The following is an 18,642-nucleotide window of genomic DNA, read 5'->3' on the forward strand; positions in this document are numbered from 1 at the left end:
CTCCAGCCCGTATTGTTGTCGTGGCATCGGTGGCTCACACCTGGACTGGGCTTCGACTTGATGACATCAACAGTGAGAGGAATTATGATGCTATGAAGGCCTATGGACAGAGCAAGCTGGCCAATGTCCTGTTTGCACGCTCACTAGCCAGACGATTACAAGGTGAGGTGAAATGGTCACGTTTTCACAGAATTAGTGCACATTACAAAAGGTTTAGTTTTAAAATTCATTTGTCTTTTTACATTAGCATAGATTTGTTGCACACTGGATAGCTTGTATAAGTGTTAATTTTCTCTACATTGTTCTTTCTCTTGCTCAATATATAAGATGACATTAATATGAAACAACAAAATGAAAACAGTTTAGAAATACTATGGCTAATGCAGCTATTGCTTCCAAATTTACAAATACAATTGCACATGTTCAGCCACTGATGCAGTTACTAGTGAAGGAGCCGATTCTTTTCAGTGGCTCTTTGGTAGGAACGAAGGGATCTCAGTTCAGTGTAGTTCTTTTTCTCTCTGTGACCAAATTTCACTGTCTGCCCTAAATTCACATCAAATTTAGACATTTAGGGGGGGAGACAGAAAGAGAAAGAGAGAGAGTGAGCAGTGGTGGTCAAGTGAGCTAGAGAGTGAATGAAGAGAGGGAGCAATGTTACTGAGAACTAAGCAGTGCATCAGAGAAATAAAATGTTGTTGATTGTTTGTCAGTGGTTATGTTCTAAAGCACAAATAAGCACAGGTTCAGTTCCTGTGGGAAAAATTTTGTGTGAATGCAGTTGAAGCTCAGGTTTCATCGTCATCTCTCCTCTGTACTTTGTGTGTGTGTGTGTGTGGGTGTGGGTGTGGGGCAAAGCCCTGGCCTCGGTCAGACAGACAGACAGACACAAGTCTGAAATTAGATAGACTTTAGCCCTGAGATTACACCACAGATGTGTTAAAAGAAGGAGAAAGAAAGAAAAAAGAACAATGAATCCTTCTTTTGAAAAGGAACTGAGCCATAAGATCCGACTGTGTTCAAAGAGCTGTTGTTCCATCACTAACAGTTACTGTATCAACTGAAGCATGATTTGCACAGAAATATGTGTAAATTTGCAAAATCACAACAGATATGCATGTAAATAACTGGGTCATATTTCTTTGCCAGAGATAACATGAATATTACTGTGTAGGTGCTTGTGCGCATGTTGCAGATACAGGGGTGAGCGTGTTCTCTCTGCACCCGGGGGTGGTGCAGTCTGACCTGTGGAGGCACCAGCACCAGTGTATCCAGCTGGCAGTGAAGATCTTCAGGATTTTCACCAAGACAACAGTGGAGGGGGCACAGACCACCATCTACTGTGCAGTGGAGCCGGGCCTGGAGTGCCAGAGTGGAGGATACTTCAGGTACACGCAGGATGCTTCTCATTACTTTAAAATGTCTTAAACATATGACAGCAAGAAGAGATGGAAGGAAAAAAGTCAAGAAAACATGCTTTTGAGAAATGAGACATCTGCCATTTGAAGTGACGTCAGTTTCTGATTACAGTTTCACTGCTAAGTCAGCTGTAATCCGACAGGCTTAACTGCTGCCTGCACAGTGGTGTCCTCCAGCATGTCAAAGTGAATGTGAAATATCTCTGCATGATTTCACTTTTATATACAATTTGAAAGTGTCTGCACATCTATTAATAACCTGTATTTTGTATTTTTGAACAAATGTTTCAAACCACGGTTTGTAATGTTACTATTCAGGCACTGAAAAGCGCACAGGACATTACAGACAATCTACAATTGGTTCTAACAAAATGCTGACTTCATACTGCTCAGTATTTCTACTTGATGACTAATAAAATGGTAGATTTTATGTCGTTGAGGGTTAACAATCTTTAATCTTATTTATAACCCTCGTTAAATGCAGCACACAGTGTGTAATGGCCAATCTTTGTCCCTGTGTTTGTTCAGTGACTGCGCACCTGCGAGGTGCTCAAGGGCCGCATCTGATGATGACTTGGCCCAGAAACTCTGGGAGATCAGCTGCAGCATGTTAGGCATCACCTGGCAGTGAACAGCAGAAAATTAACTGTGCGGTGAAGGACACTGTGGGCTATTTCAAAATATCATCTTTAAACACCACTGTTCAGCACTTTTAAAGAAGCCTTAATATAACTGTTACTGTTGCGTGTTTCAGTCAAATTGTATTTATTAAACAAGCCTGTGTGATGTTTTACCCACATGTTAAACTGTTTGTTAGTGTTCACTGGCAGTCAAATTGCTTTCAGTATTTTTAGTAGAATTGGATGAAAATGATTGATTGTGAAAGTTTCTCTTTCATAACCCTTAAAACCTTAATTTTCCGGTTTAACTGTGGCAGTGAGAAAGTTTTAGCCACTGATGCAAATAATATGGCTCCAAGCTGCCTCCTTTTTCAAAGTAACATTTGAATGAAATATGGTACAGGGCACACATACTGTAGGCTACATGGTTGTGGCTGACAGTAGATGACAGTATGAAGTGAGATCTGTTTGGCTTTTATAGCACATAAATGATCAGAATGTACATTTATTAATCAATAAATCTTGAGGCATTTGTTGAAATTCTGAGAAAGTCATTGCACTGAATTACCTTGTATAATTTAATTTGCAGTGTCAGTTGTCTTTAGCTGAGGAAGGAAAAATAAATGTCTGTGGGATGTTGTTGTATTGAGGAAATCAGCTGTGATTTCATTATGGTTAAATATGGTGGTAATCATTAACTGGTTATGTGTTGGCATATTGAGGTTTCAGTAACGCTTTAAAATTGTGACTATGTTAATGCAATATGTTCATAATGTAAAATTTAAACCTGTCAGCGTAGAAAACATACAGTACTGCTACTTCTCTGTGAATTTTCCAGACTAGTTACTGCAAAGTACATATTTATGAGTACACATGAGTAGGGCCCCATTTTCTGAGCTACTTGGTTGACCTTTTCAGATGCAGTAACATGTGACACTGGTATGAATTTTGTCTGGGGGGATTAAAAGATTAGATAAGATTGGTGTAATAAGCTTAAAGTCTCAAGCAGTGCAACCCCAACAGATGATGGAATTTCTGTCACTTATTTTACAGTGTTTATTAAAGTGGCAAATGTAAAAAGTATGGGTGGTGTTTAGTATTAGTCACTGTTGCACAATTTGATTCCCCAGAGAACAATAAAAAAAACATGTCTAGAATCAAGCGCACTGCAGCACATGGACTTGCCTTTTTCTGGACTTGAGTAGCTATTACTGTGAAAGTGGCACTAGTCACCAAGAAGAAAAAGCCAGAATTCTAGTTAGAAACCATATCTTAATCTGCATCACATGAGAGAGTACAGACTAAAGGAATGTGGCATGAGCAAGAGGAGCAGTTATAGAAATCTAGGACCAGTGCCCCTCTAAGCAATATGTGTATTACATTTAAATGCATAATCATACTCATCAAATAATATCTTATCAGTAGGCCATCTTGTTTCCAGACATTTGCTCTGTTATGAAAGGCAGTTAAAAAAAACTGTATTAAATATTCCTACATCCTTTGCTAAATTGAAACCGAGTTGAAATTACATATTTGTTGTAAGCAAGAGGGCGCTTCTAATATTTTATCAGATAAAATGGGAACACTTAAATTTTTACATTGACTTAGTCTATATACAAAATAAAAGATATGAAACTGTATTTTTCATTTGTCTGAACATTGTGTAATAATGAATGTTTGAGTCCAATCTCCACAATGGGAGATTGAAGATCACAAAATTTTCTGACAGTCTATTCTAGGCTGTAAACAGTTGACAGGCTAAGATAGGGACAGGCCGTGGCTTAGTGGGGTGCCTCCTGAAACGAGCACGGAGACACGGTGTAGAAAGGCATAGATGAAAACAGCGATAAGGTGAGACCTGTAAGGTGAGGTGGAAACTCACTTAGGTTAGATTATTAAGTCCACCTATGATTTTTTCTTTATGTGCAATAGGTCTATATTTATATATTACATATATCTGTGTGTCTCCAGCTTGCTGGTTTCGGGATTCACACAAGTAAAAAAAGCCAGCCAGAGTAATTAATCAATACATCGTGACTCCGTGGCTAAGTAAAGCCTGAAATACACAGCCTCCTGAAACCTGCATGGTGGCAACATGGAGAAAGGTGACAAAGAAAGCTGAGTTCTCTAAAATAGAGTTCTCTAAATATGTACAACCTTTCACTTCCTATCTAATTTTCACCTCACCTTTCACCGCTTTCTTCATCATGGCTTTTTCCGTGTTGTGATCTGGTGCTATATAGAAAATAAAATGAACTTAACCTTCAAGGGGGGGCAGAGGTACCGTTGGGGGGGAGGGGTGCCAACAACAACAATGACACAGTGATATTCATATACTGTATATTGCCAAAAGTATTCACTCACCCATCACGTGCATACGCACACTCCTCCACACTTAGTTTTTCTCTACAGAAGAAAATAACTTGGTCCATTGTGTCTTCCCCCCATACCCAGACTTATAGAGCCACAGCTGTGGAGAATGAGAAGACTCCCTCATGAGGACAATGAGGTAAGAGACTGTTTAATGACAATTTCTGTAAAAGAAAACTTGTGGTTTAATCCCAGAAATTATTTCAAGGTGTTCTCCATGTTTATTTATGAACATTTTCATTTCAGGGGGACCATTTTCCCAGATGTGGCTCATGCTGGAGTACAGTGAAGAACCAAGAGACCTGAACCAGTGCCTGATATCTTTGATGTTAAAAGCAGAACAAGACAGTTTTGTAGTTGTAATAGCTTTATTGAAGAAAAAAATATAAACAGGGCCTAGAACAAGGCTGAAAATGTTGAACACAGATTCATGATTCAAGATTTTTATTTGCCATTTATACATAAACAGACAGTCTAGGCATATAGGAATTCTTGTGCAGGGCTCTCCTGGAGTCAGGTAAAGAGTTAAAAGCCAAAAAACAAACACCTAGTTTAAATATAAAATCACATAAGAATAAAATAGTAGATCAAGTTGTAGATACAAGAATAAAATAACAGGTAAAATCGTGAATTTCAAATCTTGCATGTAATGTAACTGTATATGGTATTCTACTTAGTAGAGTAATGAGGGCTTATTGCACAGGTTTTTCACATCTTGTATTTACCATCAGTCTTACTGCGGCAGGGAAAAAGCTGTTGTAAAATCTTGTTCTGTGTGTGATGATACTGTCCGCCCTGCTGTGCCTGAGGTTGTGGGTGCACTTTTTGTGTCTGAGCTGGGGGGAGTGGGTCTCTGATTATGTTTTCTGCTCTTTTGCAACATTGCTGTGTGTATATTGTGTCCATAGCAGGATGTTTAGTCCCAGTGATCCCCTCTGCAGTCTTTTATGACCCTTTGAAGAGCCTTCCTCTCTGCCTGTGTGGTGTTACCATACCAGACAGTGATGCCAGTGATGAGGAAGGTCTCTACCAATCCTCTGTAAGCCTGGGTGAGAGGGTGACAGTTCAGTCCAGCTTTCCTGAGCTGCCTGGTGAAGCATAGCCACTGCTGGGCTTTCTTCACTGTGACAGATGTGTTCAGTGACCACAGGGCCCTGAAAAATGCTCTGTCTCCCACAGAGTGCCCTTCTTTTTCACATGCTGCTGAAGTTTTGGGCCAAGATGGGAAATCCCTACTGGTGGGGTCGTCACGGCAGAGTACCTCACATCTTCTCCATGTCGTTACACTGTATGTGTCTGGACCACAGTTGTGAAGACTTCTCCAGTAATGTGAGTTCTCTTGTAGTTACATTACTAGAGAGTCTTCATAACGAGTACTGACAAATATAATGTGTTTAAAAAAATTCTGATCTTTCATGTCTTTATTTAAGACACTCATTTAAAATTCAAAATGGTAGTGGAATTTTAGCCCATTCTCCCTGCAGAACTGCTTTAGCTCTGTCATATTCTTTGGAAGTCTCCCATGTATGGCTCTCTTCAAGTCATTCCATAGCATCTCTATTGGGATGAGGTCTGGGCTCTGACGTGGCCGCTCCAAAAGGTGGATTTTGTTATTCTGAAGCCATTCTGTTGTGGACTTGCTCCGGTGTTTTGGGTCATTATCCTGTTGCATCACCCAACTTCTACAGAGTTTCAGCTGACGTAGAGACATTCTCACATTATCCTGAAGAATTTTTTGATACACTTTGGAATCCATCTTCCCCTCAATGATTGCAAGCTGGCCAGGCCCTGATGCAGCAAAGCAGGCCCAAATCATGATGTTTCCTCAGCCATACTTTACAGTTGGAATGATGATGTCATGATGATATACGGTGCCCTTTTTATGCCAGGTGTAGTGCTGTGTGTTCTTTCCAAATAGTTCAATCATAGTTTCATCAGTCCTCAAAGCATTTTGCCAGTACCGCTGTGGAGTGTCAATGTGCTCTTTCACAAACTTCAGGCGTGCAGCAATGTTCTTTTTAGAAAGCAGCGGTTTCCTTCATGGTGTCCTACCATAGACACCCTGCTTGTTCAATGTTTTATGTACTGTAGATTCATGAACATAGATGTTATCCAGTTCCAATGATGCCTTCAAATCTTTGGCGGTCACTTGGGGTTGTTTCTTTACCTCATTGATGAGTCTTTGTTGTGCTCTTGGGGTCATTTTGACTGGGTGCCCACTTCTTGGTAGAGTAGCCACAGTCCCAGAGTGTCTATTTGTAGATCGTTTGCCTAACTGTGGACTGGTGAATTTTTAAAGTCTTTGAAATCACTTTATAACCCTTTCCAGCTTTATGTAAATCAACAATTCTTGATCATAGATCTTCTGAAACCTCTTTTTGGTGAGGCATGGCTAACATAAGCATATTCTTCTTGTGTGTAGCAAACGCAAAAGGTTTGAGTTGTTTTTATTTGTAGCTCTAGTCCACACATCCAAACTCATTTTCTTTCTTAACAAGACTCCAGATGCCAACTCCTGACTCCTATTAGCTTTTTTGAAGTCAAGAACTCAAGGGTTCACATACTTTTTCCACTAGCACTATGAGGTTTTTATGGTTGTTCTCAATAAAGACATGAAAGATCAGATTTTTTTTGTGTTGTTATATTAGGCACATTATATTTGTCAGTACTCTTGACTTAGATGAAGATCAGATCACACTTTATAACAAATTAATGCAGAAAACCAAGATATTCCAAAAGGTTCACATACTTTTTCTTGCCACTTGTGGTTTGTAGTGGGAATTTACTTGGACAGGATTGGGGGGTTGAACCAAATACAGCATGTAACATTTCTGACTAAAATCCATAGAGAGGCTCATTATTAAAACTAAAATTGAAGCCTCCTAATATAATGGTAGGGGAAACATGCTCTCCTATTATGCTGATTTGGACTGCGAGTAACTGAATCATAAATTTCAGTGCCAACATTTTGGAAATTTTTAATGCCAAATAATCCCCCTCTCTGATGTGAAAATTAGTATCCAGTTTCACATATAGTACTGTAAGTGACCTACTTTTCAGTTGTCTTGACAAAGATTCCCTCAAAAAAAAAAAAAAAAACACATCAACTGTCCACACTCCTGGCCCTTTCATTCTCTCATCCTTTGAATACAATTGGCCACACTATGCTGTTATCTGAGCACCAACCATATGTTAAGAACAGACCGCACACTTACAATACTGTAAATCATTGCACAATTCATTGTAGATCTGCAGATATGCACCTTCTCAGTTTTGATGTTCTAGAACACCTTGCAGGAGAGACACATCAGGTCATGGCAACACTTTTTGACACGTCAGCAGGCAGCATGTCGCTTCACATAAACCTCCAAGCCTGTAGGTGGCAGTCTCAGGTAAGACTAGCTGGGGCCCACAGCATGTTGGTTCGATAACAGAGGAAGCTCGTACGCATGCGCGTTTTAAATCCACGTCACAAGTTGCTAAAAGATACGTGGCTCTTACATCTCTCACGCTTCGTATCGAGAAAGACCTCGAAAAAAGGTAAATGAAGTTGTTTCCCCCCTACAAATTTTCTCACTAACAGACGTGAGGGTTTCTAACTGCTGTTTGTTTTCTTATTAGTTTACTCGCTGCTAATCCTGTAGCTACCATTAGCAAGGGACATTTCTCTAAGGCTAGAGCCTTGTATTCAACAAGATTAGCTAGCGGTTACTATTTTATTGGCAAATATTAGCAGTTTCAATGTTACTGGCACATTTTTTGATATAGAATTACTGGTTATTAACTTATAAAAACGTAAGATCTACGTTATGTTGATAAGTAGCACTTAAAGCGTTGTTGGGATCATGAAATGCTCCGGCTGTTGTCAACGTAAGCACTAACGTTACCGCTAAGAACTGAAAACAGTCCAAGATTTAACTCTTGTTTTTTTTTTTTCTTTTCTTTTCTCTTCTGTCTTCAGCATAAACACCATGGATCAGGTAATGCAGTTTGTGGAGCCCAGTCGGCAGTTCGTCAAAGACTCCATACGACTTGTAAAGAGATGCACAAAACCCGACAGGAAAGGTAGGTGCAGTCTTTGTTGTGCTGAGAACCATGTTAGACGCCAAATTGAGTTTGACTACCCCTAATCTGAGCTGAACACCTTGTGATCAAATAGCACGGAGAGTGATTTGACTAGCCAAGCAAGGTATCTAACGTTAGATTGTTGTTTTGCCCTCCTTTAGAATTCCAGAAGATCGCCATGGCCACAGCGATTGGGTTTGCCATCATGGGTTTCATTGGCTTCTTTGTCAAACTCATTCATATCCCCATCAACAACATCATTGTGTAAGTAGCAGTAACGCATGCTAAATTATATCTTGACGTCTGATTAGTATTTAAATTACAGTCTGCAGTTAATTGTTTGGAAAAGCTGCTTCAGGTCTTGTCAGTGATAATTCCCTTTCTATTGTTACTGTTTATCTTGATTGGATAGTGTTTGCATCTTTGCTCTGTTCAGGGAAAACCCTTCTAAAACTTTTATCAGGGACTCTACAACAACACAGGGCGCTTCTAATGCTTCTGTCTACTCGCTGAAAAGATGTCTTAGCTGAAAATGGCTTTGCAGCCAATCACTGAAGTATAGTACCATTGGTCCATCTGTGGTACATCATGGCAAGTCTATTCCCTAACTTGTAGTCTTATAATGTGCTTAAAACAAGAAATCTGTAAAAACTATTTATGCACAGAAAGCTGCAAGAGGAACATATTATATAGAACCCCTTTTTGAATTAATTTTAAATTAGTGGGAAATGCCACAAATTATTGACAACATACCAGTACCAAAACCATGAACCCAGAATGGTAGAATACTTTTACCGGCCACTTTAATAGTAATGCCTGTTCGATTGTCTGTACTTCAGTGCAACACTACTGCCTTAACATCTGTGTTTATGAAGATCTAAATGTTTTTCGGTGAAATTGTCATAAATGTTCCTAATATTGACCCTCATGTATGTAGCTGGGGAGGACAAAAATATAGACTCCTAAATACAACACCACCTTTGTACCCAGCAAAGAGGCTTGAGTGTAGATTGTCTTCGATGTCGTTTTGTTACAAAACCCCAGTATTATATTTGCACTAAATCTTAAGTGCCTTAGTTATCACCAGAAACATTCCATGGTGTCACCTTTTATGGGCCAGTTACTAGTAGAAATGTCCAAAAAGCAAAGTACTTTCATACAGTCAGATTAGTGGCATTTATGATTTTATTTTGGTGCAAGACAACTGATGGATACAATTTCATGTTTTGTTTTCTTGGTCATTTAAACAGAATACTACAGTTAAAGTTTTGCTTGAGGTTCTTAAGTTTTACTTCTTCAGTTCTGGCATTTGACCTCTGTGGAATTAACAACCTGAGAGTCATAGAAGTCACAGATGAGCTAATGCCCCACCTGACCATCATGTGGGTCCTTAAGGTCACATGGCCTCAAAATGTAGACAGGTGTTAACAGATATACCATGACCAAGAATCTCCATAGACATTTGATTTCCTCATTCACTAACACTGCCTTTCTTTTCTTTCCTGTAGTGGCGGTTAATTACTGGTCAACAAAAAAAACAGAAACTTCAATACTGGGGGAGAGGAGCCAATGGTGTAAAGTGTTAAATGGCACTGCTGTGACTGGGGACTGAAGGGATGGCATTTTTACATTCTTTGCACAGCATTTATGTTTTGATGTGTAAATAAAACAAATGTAAACTCACAGGCTGATATGTCATGTTTATTGAGATATCCTTATCACTATAGTCTGCATACAAGTTTAGTTCTTGCCTTTAATAGGAACAAGGCACAACAGCTTTATAAAGCACATTTCATCGTGTACATAGAGGCAATTCAAAGTGCTTTACACACATGTGGAGATGGTGATGTGTATTCAATATTCCATCATGTTAGTTTTTACCTAGGCATCATAAGAAACCAGATAGTATGACATAAGACTCAGATTCTGATTATAAAAGGTGCCCATCTGTTACAAGAACATAATACAATGATAAATATTCTTGACAATGAGCAGCTGGCATAAAATCTTAAAATACATAGCCATCAGCTCTTTTGGCCAGTTTCTGAAGTTTCCAGTGTTCCAACGCACATCACACAAAGGGGGGCATAGCTAGAAAATTTGGACAGAGTGGCCGTGCTGGGGCATAGAGTCAGAGAGGTGGCACATTTGAAATGCAGGTACTGAGGCAAATCCTGCCAAGTACTCCACAGCAACACAATCGGAGAAATGAATACAAATATGCTGCATGCTCAATATAAAATATAAGAAAAAAATGGCTGCAACTTTTTCATTTGGTACTGCATGCTGTACAAAACTAGTCACTTTGTCCTAGCTTAACTGTAGTTAAGTAGTTACAGGTGTTGATTTGTCAGAAGCTTCCCTATTCCTTTTGTCTATACCCATGGTCCAAAGTAGTGGCTGGTTAGTAGTCACAGTCACAGTCTTCCTGGGCTGTCCAGGCTCATAGGTGTTGGAGGTGCTCACCAGCTCTCCAAACTGCAGGACCTGGTTATCTGGACAGAGGAGACAGAGACAATAACAGTTAAATCAAGCAGTAATGGAGGCCTACAACACAATAATGGCTATTTTAAATAAAGAGAAATTATTCAGGGCTTAAAAGGAGATATCTGACAGAGTGGGAAGGAAGGGTGTATACCTATTTATAATGTGGCTATCTGTAAAAGCCTTGTTAAAGAGAATTTTGTCTGAAGCTGTTTGTGCCCCTGTATAACCGAGGTGAGGTGGTCCACATGACTTTGATTTATGTCTTAACACAGAAATTTGGACCTAGTGAGGCAGTCAGAGGCCACACAGTGTTCACAGCCAATGCCGCACACACTCACAGAGGCTATTGTGTGAAGGCCACTGAGCATATTCCCACTTTGTGGTTACTGAAGTGCTAAGAATCTTATCAAAGAGAACAGCTGACATTCAGGTGACCACTTACAAGCCACAAAAGAATTTGGCATCCTTTATAACAAGCAGTGAAAGGGAATGAACTTTTCAAAGAAACAGCTTTTACAATAGGAAAGTGTTAAAGAATTTAGATTTGTAACATATTCAACCTTGTATCATGAGCGCCAGACATGTAATTTAGCAGAATTGATATATCTTGCTATGGATATTCTCACGTTGAAGATCTAATACTTTTAGGGCCGATTCATCCAGCTTCTTATTTTACTTTCTCTCTGTGCTGTCTCTACATCAGGAGACATAATACCTTTTGTTACAGAACCTTCTGTGGCACTTATGTTCTCTAAAGTAGAATACAGCAATGGGGTTTTTCCAAATGTTTAATTGATAGTGAACCATTCTGGCCACAAAGGGCACCCGGTGAACACTGACCTCAAGTGGTCAGACCAGGAAGAGCAGCTGTGCCTGATGTACAGGGCTGCTAAATTCTATCAGTCTGCCAGTGGAAAGACTCAAGTCAGAGGCCGACAATTTATCAAAGGTTACCTAAATAACCATTTGGTTAAGAGTATCATACAGCACAGGCCAACATATAAATTCATATAAAACATCGGTATACAAAATTCATGCAATGCCTTCTGAATTTAGTCACATAAAATAATGAATTTTTATGGAAAATAACTGACTATGCTTTAACAAGCTCAGATGTCAGAATATGAATTTGTGTCACTTTTACCCATTCACAGTTACTGTATATTTACACAAGTTGAGCTGAGAGTGGAGCTGTTGGATCGTGTTTAACGTGAGAAGGGCAAACTAATCTCAGGAGAGTTATACTTGGGACTTTATCATTCACTATTATCCCTGTTCTTACCATAAGCAGCTAACTGGACTTCTTACCCAACAGGTCACTAAGTTAAAACAATTCAGCTTGAATTGTTTGTAACTTGTAACTTTGTAACACTTGATGGAGAAGCCACAAAGGCTCTGCTGAGACTTTTGGCTCTAATTCAAAAACACTTTCTGTGTCTGAGCATTTTCATAAATGAAGACACTGTAGCTTTTTTCTTCATGGTCTGTAAAGCACTATTATCTGGTTTGCCTGCTTGGTGTTAGTGGACAGTGACAAATGAAAGGGAGTTGAAGGCTAGGTGAGGTCTACTTTCATCTGTCGATCATTTCTGCCTCATTAAAAGCTCTGTTTTATTATCATTTGTGGAAACATTGCTACAGTCTACATCTTCTCTTCTGAAAACACTGCCTGGACAGATGACTTTACCAATAGGTACATTTTACATCAGCAAAGATCTGGCCACAATAAATGCATCACTTTTAGTTTTCCATCACATTCTAGCACAGATGTGGATATAATAACAACAACATCATCATCAACAGTTAAATAAACCAAAATACACCTTTCAACTTTAAAATATCTCCACTGCCTATTTCCCACAGGCCACAATGAAGAGAGTTGCTGTGCATAGATGGGTAGAGTATATTACATAGTCTACTGCCTATGTGGCACCAAGGTCTAACAACACTACAGAAAATAGCTGAAATGTAAAATCTGTGTGAAAGTGTGCATAATCATGCAAGACAAAAAATAAAAACACGGTATGTTTTTGTAGAGTCAGTTTTCTTTAACTGGCTCCACGGAGTCAGACCTCAACTGCATTTCTTTAGGAAAACCCTGAATTAATCATGACGCTACACGTCTGGTGCACAGTTCTCCTCCGGTCTCAGAAAACAGGGTGCCAAGGCAACTTTGGTGCATCATTAGTGCAAAATGTCATATAGTGGTCTAAAGCTTAGACATTTTTGAAATATACTTAAAATGTTTCAAAACGTTTGACTATATACTGTATACGGTATATGCCCTGCACAAAGAAATCCATGTGAAGTTCCCAGTGTGTCAGACTAAAGTACAGCTTCTTTTTATATAGATAGTTTCAAAGTTCAAAATATGTTCTCTTGAATAATAGAGAGAGCAATTAATCATGCAGCCTGACTTAGCAAATGCTACCCCTTAAACATCAAACACTGTAGTGCAGGCTATTACCCCGAACCAGCACCTGATAATTGCATTGTTTCAACATTCTCTAGAAGAGACAAAACATGAAGAGCATTACAAAGTTAGAATTTCATAAATATGCATAAACAGTTTTGGTGCAATCACTTCATGTAAAGGCAGAAATGAACAGAGGGCCAAAGACAGGAAAGCAACAAATCCTTTATCCACAGGCTCCTGAATGCACATCAAAAAGAAGGATAAAAACTATTCTGCTTCAAAGACTGCCAAACAAGCATGATATTAGACCAGGCTGACTCAGATAGGGAAGGAAAATAAATGTATATGAAGTTATGGTGCTCATAATTGAGCGAGCACATAGCCACAGTCATTATGCTGAAGCTGTATGGTAATAATGTTGTACTGTGTTAAAGTGCAGTGGAGTTGTTTGCTTTCTTTCCTCTCTCTCTCTCTCTACAGGGTAATGTTTTGCAGCCAGGTTCACACCAAGTAGCACCACGAGGGTCGTCGAAGAGCTGGAAAAAGTCAGGGCAGGGTGGTCAAGGCACATATTGTACTATTTTGTGAGATGTGTGAGCGAGCATGCAAACTTGTATTGGCCTCTTTGGGAAGATCAAAATGTCTTAATATTACGTAGTTACACAACAGGGACTTCTGTGGGGATTCTCATATAAATGTGAATTTTAAAGGCCCTGAAAACCAGTTTTCTCCATCAGCTTCTTACTGCAGTTGGTGGACTTTAATACAAACATCAAGTTTTCTGCCAAAGTTGGAACAGTTTTGATCATTTTACGCAGCAGATTTCTCTGTTTTTCTCTGCTTTCTTATTGGTATACGATGGGCTGAGCTCACTTGGAAGAAGGTGATCATGGTTGTATGTCTTTGCACCAATCACAATGTATTTTATCGAAATGTGACAACAGCTGATCAGATGTGTGCTTATACTGTAAATTACACTGGATTATTAATTATAAATAAGGATGTCAGAGATTTACATAAGATCTGAATTTCGGTTTTCAGGGGCTTTAAAGCCTGGGCAAGGTTTCAAAGGGTTTTGTATTTTTCTTGTAAATGTGACAGTGGGTCTATGGAATATCCCAATAATTCAATAATGATAATAATTAAAGCTGTAATTGAGGAAAAAACCATATTGCTACAACTACCTTCCTAGAAGACACCAATACACCAGTGTGCCTCACACAATATCTCTCTCAGAAAGCTTCATAAAACTTCTATATTATTGCTATAAAATGATCATAGGATTTATCCCTCAGCACATTGTGATTATATTACACCCAAATTGGAAAAGAGATTCATAGGCAAAAAGCTGTTGGTGGATGTAATCATAACCACCACCAGAGGCAGCACAGCACTGCAATACACGAACATGTGAAGTCATGCCCAACAGAAAGGGCAGAGTGATGCCTACATTTACTAACACACATTATCTAATAGACACATTCATTTAAACACACACACACACACACACACGTGCAAAAACTCTTTACAAAGCACAAAAGGCTTTCAGATGGCTTCATTAGTAATCCCCCCTCAAAGCTGATACCGATCAATAATGGCCCCCGCTGCAGTGGGGACCAAAATGAGCGTCGCACCCTTCAGTGATAACAATGGAGATGTTTGCTGCCTGTAATTGCATTTTCAGTGCCATAGCCGAAAGGGCCTGTCAGCTGTAAGCAGACCATATTTACACAACAAATTACCCAAGAGAGAAGGTGGGCGAAGAGAGGAGACTCACACACACTCGTACTGCAGGGCACAGGTAAAGAGGGGAATTATGGGTATTGGGGCCATTTTTGAAAGGGAGGAAAGACTGTAGCTGTTCTACCTTTGTTTCACCATAGGTTTTTTTTGGTAAACAAGGTCTTGAAAGACATGTTAAAGGTGCTGACTCATTACTCTAAAATTATCAGTGATATGCTATAACCCCCAACAGGGCCACGGTAAGTCCGTTAGGATGTCTATCTAAAGCTATATACAAGGTATTTTCCTCCATAAACTCAATTTGTTTTGAAAAGATGATGCTGATATTAGAATTTTTGTTTCACTTTGCTTCGTTTGACCTTTCGGTTCAATTTTCACTAACTCCCCTACTGCTATGATTCTGAGTGGGATTAAAACTGCTGTTATAATTTTGAGTTCTTTGAATACTCTGCACCAGTGAAAGCTGCCTATCTTTTCATTAATTAGAGAAATGACACAGGAGTATATTTACTAAGCATGTTGCAAATTATTGCCAAGCACGGAAAATATTAGTCACTTTATTTTAGTGCCATATTTACCAACATTGATGATGTAAATGAGCACGGCCGCAGCAGATTTAAAGGTGGGGTTGGCGATTGATTTCAGAAGCATTTTTTGTTAAATTTCTTGGAAATTCTCTTTTCGTCCCAATGGCAGTAATACATATATGCACTGACAACATAAAGAATAAAATCCATCATTTGTGGCAGCAGCAGGGCTGAAAAAAAGCCTGACCAGTAATTTTACTCATCCCAAGCAAAACTATTAGATGGCCTACCTGCCTGTCAACCTACTTCCTGCTTGTGCACACTCTGCCCACACACTAATTGTGCAACCTGAAAGCCTGTAAAATTCCCTCCCATTCCCAGTCAATTGATGTGATTTGCAAACACCCTCTCCCTCCTCCAATATGTTCTTAACTCTGTAGAGATCTTGGACGACTAAGAGCTGCCATACCGAGGGCAGTGCTGCAAATTTTAAACTCGTTTTCTCTCCTGACGTCCAATTCCTGCCACAGTTCCCTCTGTCACTGCCATGGTAAATCAGGTGCTGACAGTATTTGTATAAATTTGCATTTTCCCGGCCCTGATTTTTGCGTCCCTGAACAGGGACGCCTTAAAATACATATTGCATGAGAGCCAACATGCAAATTCTTGGTGTGCCGCATTTCTCCCGTTTCTCCACTGCAAAACCCCACTGTGACTGCTTAGAAAATATGAACACACGCAATTTCACTGTTTAGTGCCAGAAAACGAGCCGCAAAACCTTAGTAACTGTCCCCCATAGAGCTTTAAAAAACACTAAGGTATTCAGTGTTATCCCAGGTGCTCCAGCACAAGCAGAACATTTTCTTTTCCAATTACGACCAAATGTGTTTAGCAAGGAACAAAAGCCCCCTTTTAACATGACTTGAGTCATTGAGAGGCAAATTGAACTCATTCAGTCAGAGGGTAAATCTACTCCTTTACACCAGTATGCTATCAAATATTTTCATACTTCACAGTTTGAGAGAGAAAATCATTTTCTATAAATCAAGTTTGTTGAATACTGAGTTGTTCAGGTTACTAAAATGAGGTGAATGTATAACTGATCCATACACTGCTGTTGTCTCAAAACTGACATTATAAAACTATGTCATTACAAAAAACAGCCTGCACAGAATCTTTGTGTAGTTGATTCTGTGAACAATGATCCACAATGAAAAATCAAAAGCTGATATAAAATTTACAAGTACTTCCAATTCTAGTTGTGGTAATATGCTGACACCAACAATAACATGGGATTTCAAACATCACTGAGCTGAAAAATACGGCTGCATTACTGTCAAGAAATTATGCACTATGTAGATTTTACCAGCTTGTTTTTTTTTTCCCCAAGCAGCAATGTGCGTCATTTTCTCTACCTAACCCTCGCCTTCTTATATTTCAGCTAATTTATTGGCCACGACATGAGTGAAGGTGTGCACTAGCATTATTAGCACCATCTGTTGTGCAATGATAGCTGCTTTCATTAAATGTTTATGATGCCGCCGCTGGGTTTGTGTATAAGTGTGAGGTGACAAACACTGTTCTGGCTTAAGTTGACCTTCAGATAAGAAAACTTGTCTCTTCTGGGACTGTTTTATCAGTCAGTTGAAAGACAGAAGTGCAAACACACAGCAGAGCAAATTATGTGTTTTGATATTAGAGGGTGATTGTGGGGATAAGTCATTGTTTGTGTGCTTTTGCTTGATGGAGGGGCTGAGCAGATGAATCGACGAGGTTGATGTGTTTGCGGAAATTAATATCCTGTCATGAATACTTGAGTATATGTGTTTACCAGAGTGCACGCTGTACTGTACATAGATTCTGTCTAAAATATGTGAATATGTGTGTGCATGTGTCCATTACGTCTTTACCCCTGTTGCCCTGGTGTGCTGTGCTCCACATCAGAAATCTCCAGCGCTTTAATAAGCACACTGCACCACTACACAATACATATACTTTTCATTTCCCCTCTCTAAGACCTTGGTGAGTGGGACTGAAGGAGATAGGGAGGAAATGAGAAGGAAGAGAGAGAAGAGGGAATTGGGGGGAGTAGGAAAGAGTGTATGTAGAGAGGGGGTATGATAAAAGCAAGACAGACAAAGGGAGAAAAGATTCATTTCTATAGACTGAATTACTGAAAGGAAAAAGACAGCTGAGTGTACAAGCAGAAAAACATAGGCAGTGAAAAAAGTGTTATGGAAAGAACAGAAGAAGGTCAGGGTGTGTGTTTGCATCTTGAAAAACAGAAACAGATCTTACAGGAGAGATGAGTGCCTGTGGCAGGGACACCGGGTAAGACCTCACTGAACCAAATTTGTCAGACACATCTATCTGTTTGACTACAAGATAAAACATATTTCTTTGCCCTGCCTTGAAAAACACTCTTTTCCTGTACATAAGAGCTCTTCCTGAATACTGAAATCTGAGGCTGGACACAGTGCTAAAGGTTTAGGCTGCAATGCTTCATCTCAGCAGCAGAACATAACTTTAAAAGTGGTTCCGTCAATGTTTTCTTGACTCTATTCATATCAAGATGTTTTCCCCTGCTGTGTCATATCTACAAAATGGGACCAACTGCCTCAGTCATTTGTCTAATAAGCTTTTTGGAGACACCACAGCACAAAACCTCACTTTAAACTTCAACACAAGGAAAATCCTTGTTGCCTTAGTCAACAGAGTACACCTTAGTAAAAGGCATGTTCTTTTAAAGTAAAGTGACCATGGAAAGGCTATCTACAGCTATTTTTACCACAGCTTTCACAGGTATGTCACAGCTCACAGTGACTCTTCATGTTCAGAGTGCAACATAAAATATGAAACATGTAGTGGAGTCTTTATTAAAACAGCCTCATTTGCATGCCGATGTGTTTGGGAAGGCTTACATTTCATAAAGAGCATGCTCTTATTAACAGTGAGGGTGTGATTTCTAATCTTGCCCAAAGTTTACTTTCAATTAA

General features: G+C 39.4%; 3 protein-coding genes across 6 annotated transcripts in view; 2 read left to right on the top strand and 1 right to left on the bottom strand.

Moving 5' to 3' along the window:
- The window catches only part of LOC109963732 (retinol dehydrogenase 12-like), a 10,891-nt gene extending 7,694 nt beyond the window's left edge, over nt 1-3,197 (top strand). Inside the window, exons 6-7 of the mRNA XM_020606483.1 lie at nt 1,196-1,388; nt 1,947-3,197. Coding sequence (XP_020462139.1) covers nt 1,196-1,388; nt 1,947-2,049 — 296 coding nt within the window. The 3' untranslated portion in view covers nt 2,050-3,197. The remainder of the gene's footprint in view (nt 1-1,195; nt 1,389-1,946) is intronic.
- Nucleotides 3,198-7,840: 4,643 nt separating this feature from the next.
- sec61g (SEC61 translocon subunit gamma) lies at nt 7,841-10,156 on the top strand. The gene is made up of 4 exons (XM_020606474.1): nt 7,841-7,948; nt 8,370-8,473; nt 8,635-8,737; nt 9,982-10,156. Exons 2-4 carry the CDS (start codon nt 8,380-8,382, stop codon nt 9,989-9,991), a joined length of 207 nt encoding a protein of 68 aa, XP_020462130.1. The 5' UTR covers nt 7,841-7,948; nt 8,370-8,379; the 3' UTR covers nt 9,992-10,156.
- A 2-nt stretch (nt 10,157-10,158) lies between these two features.
- The window catches only part of tpk1 (thiamin pyrophosphokinase 1), a 57,252-nt gene continuing 48,768 nt past the window's right edge, over nt 10,159-18,642 (bottom strand). For all 4 annotated transcript variants that reach the window (XM_020606471.1, XM_020606470.1, XM_020606469.1 and 1 more), the window contains exon 9: nt 10,159-10,968. In XM_020606471.1, coding sequence (XP_020462127.1) covers nt 10,799-10,968 — 170 coding nt within the window. In that variant the 3' untranslated portion in view covers nt 10,159-10,798. The remainder of the gene's footprint in view (nt 10,969-18,642) is intronic.

The sequence above is a fragment of the Monopterus albus genome, unplaced genomic scaffold (assembly GCF_001952655.1).
Source record: "Monopterus albus unplaced genomic scaffold, M_albus_1.0 scaffold78.1, whole genome shotgun sequence".
In the NCBI taxonomy this organism is placed as follows: Eukaryota; Metazoa; Chordata; class Actinopteri; order Synbranchiformes; family Synbranchidae; genus Monopterus; species Monopterus albus.

Excerpts from the sequence above, each read along its gene's own strand:
- sec61g (XM_020606474.1), top strand. The coding sequence starts at position 8,380 with ATGGATCAGGTAATGCAGTTTGTGGAGCCCAGTCGGCAGTTCGTCAAA. Across the intron at positions 8,474-8,634 it reads CACAAAACCCGACAGGAAAG|AATTCCAGAAGATCGCCATG; the intron begins GTAGGTGCAGTC and ends GCCCTCCTTTAG.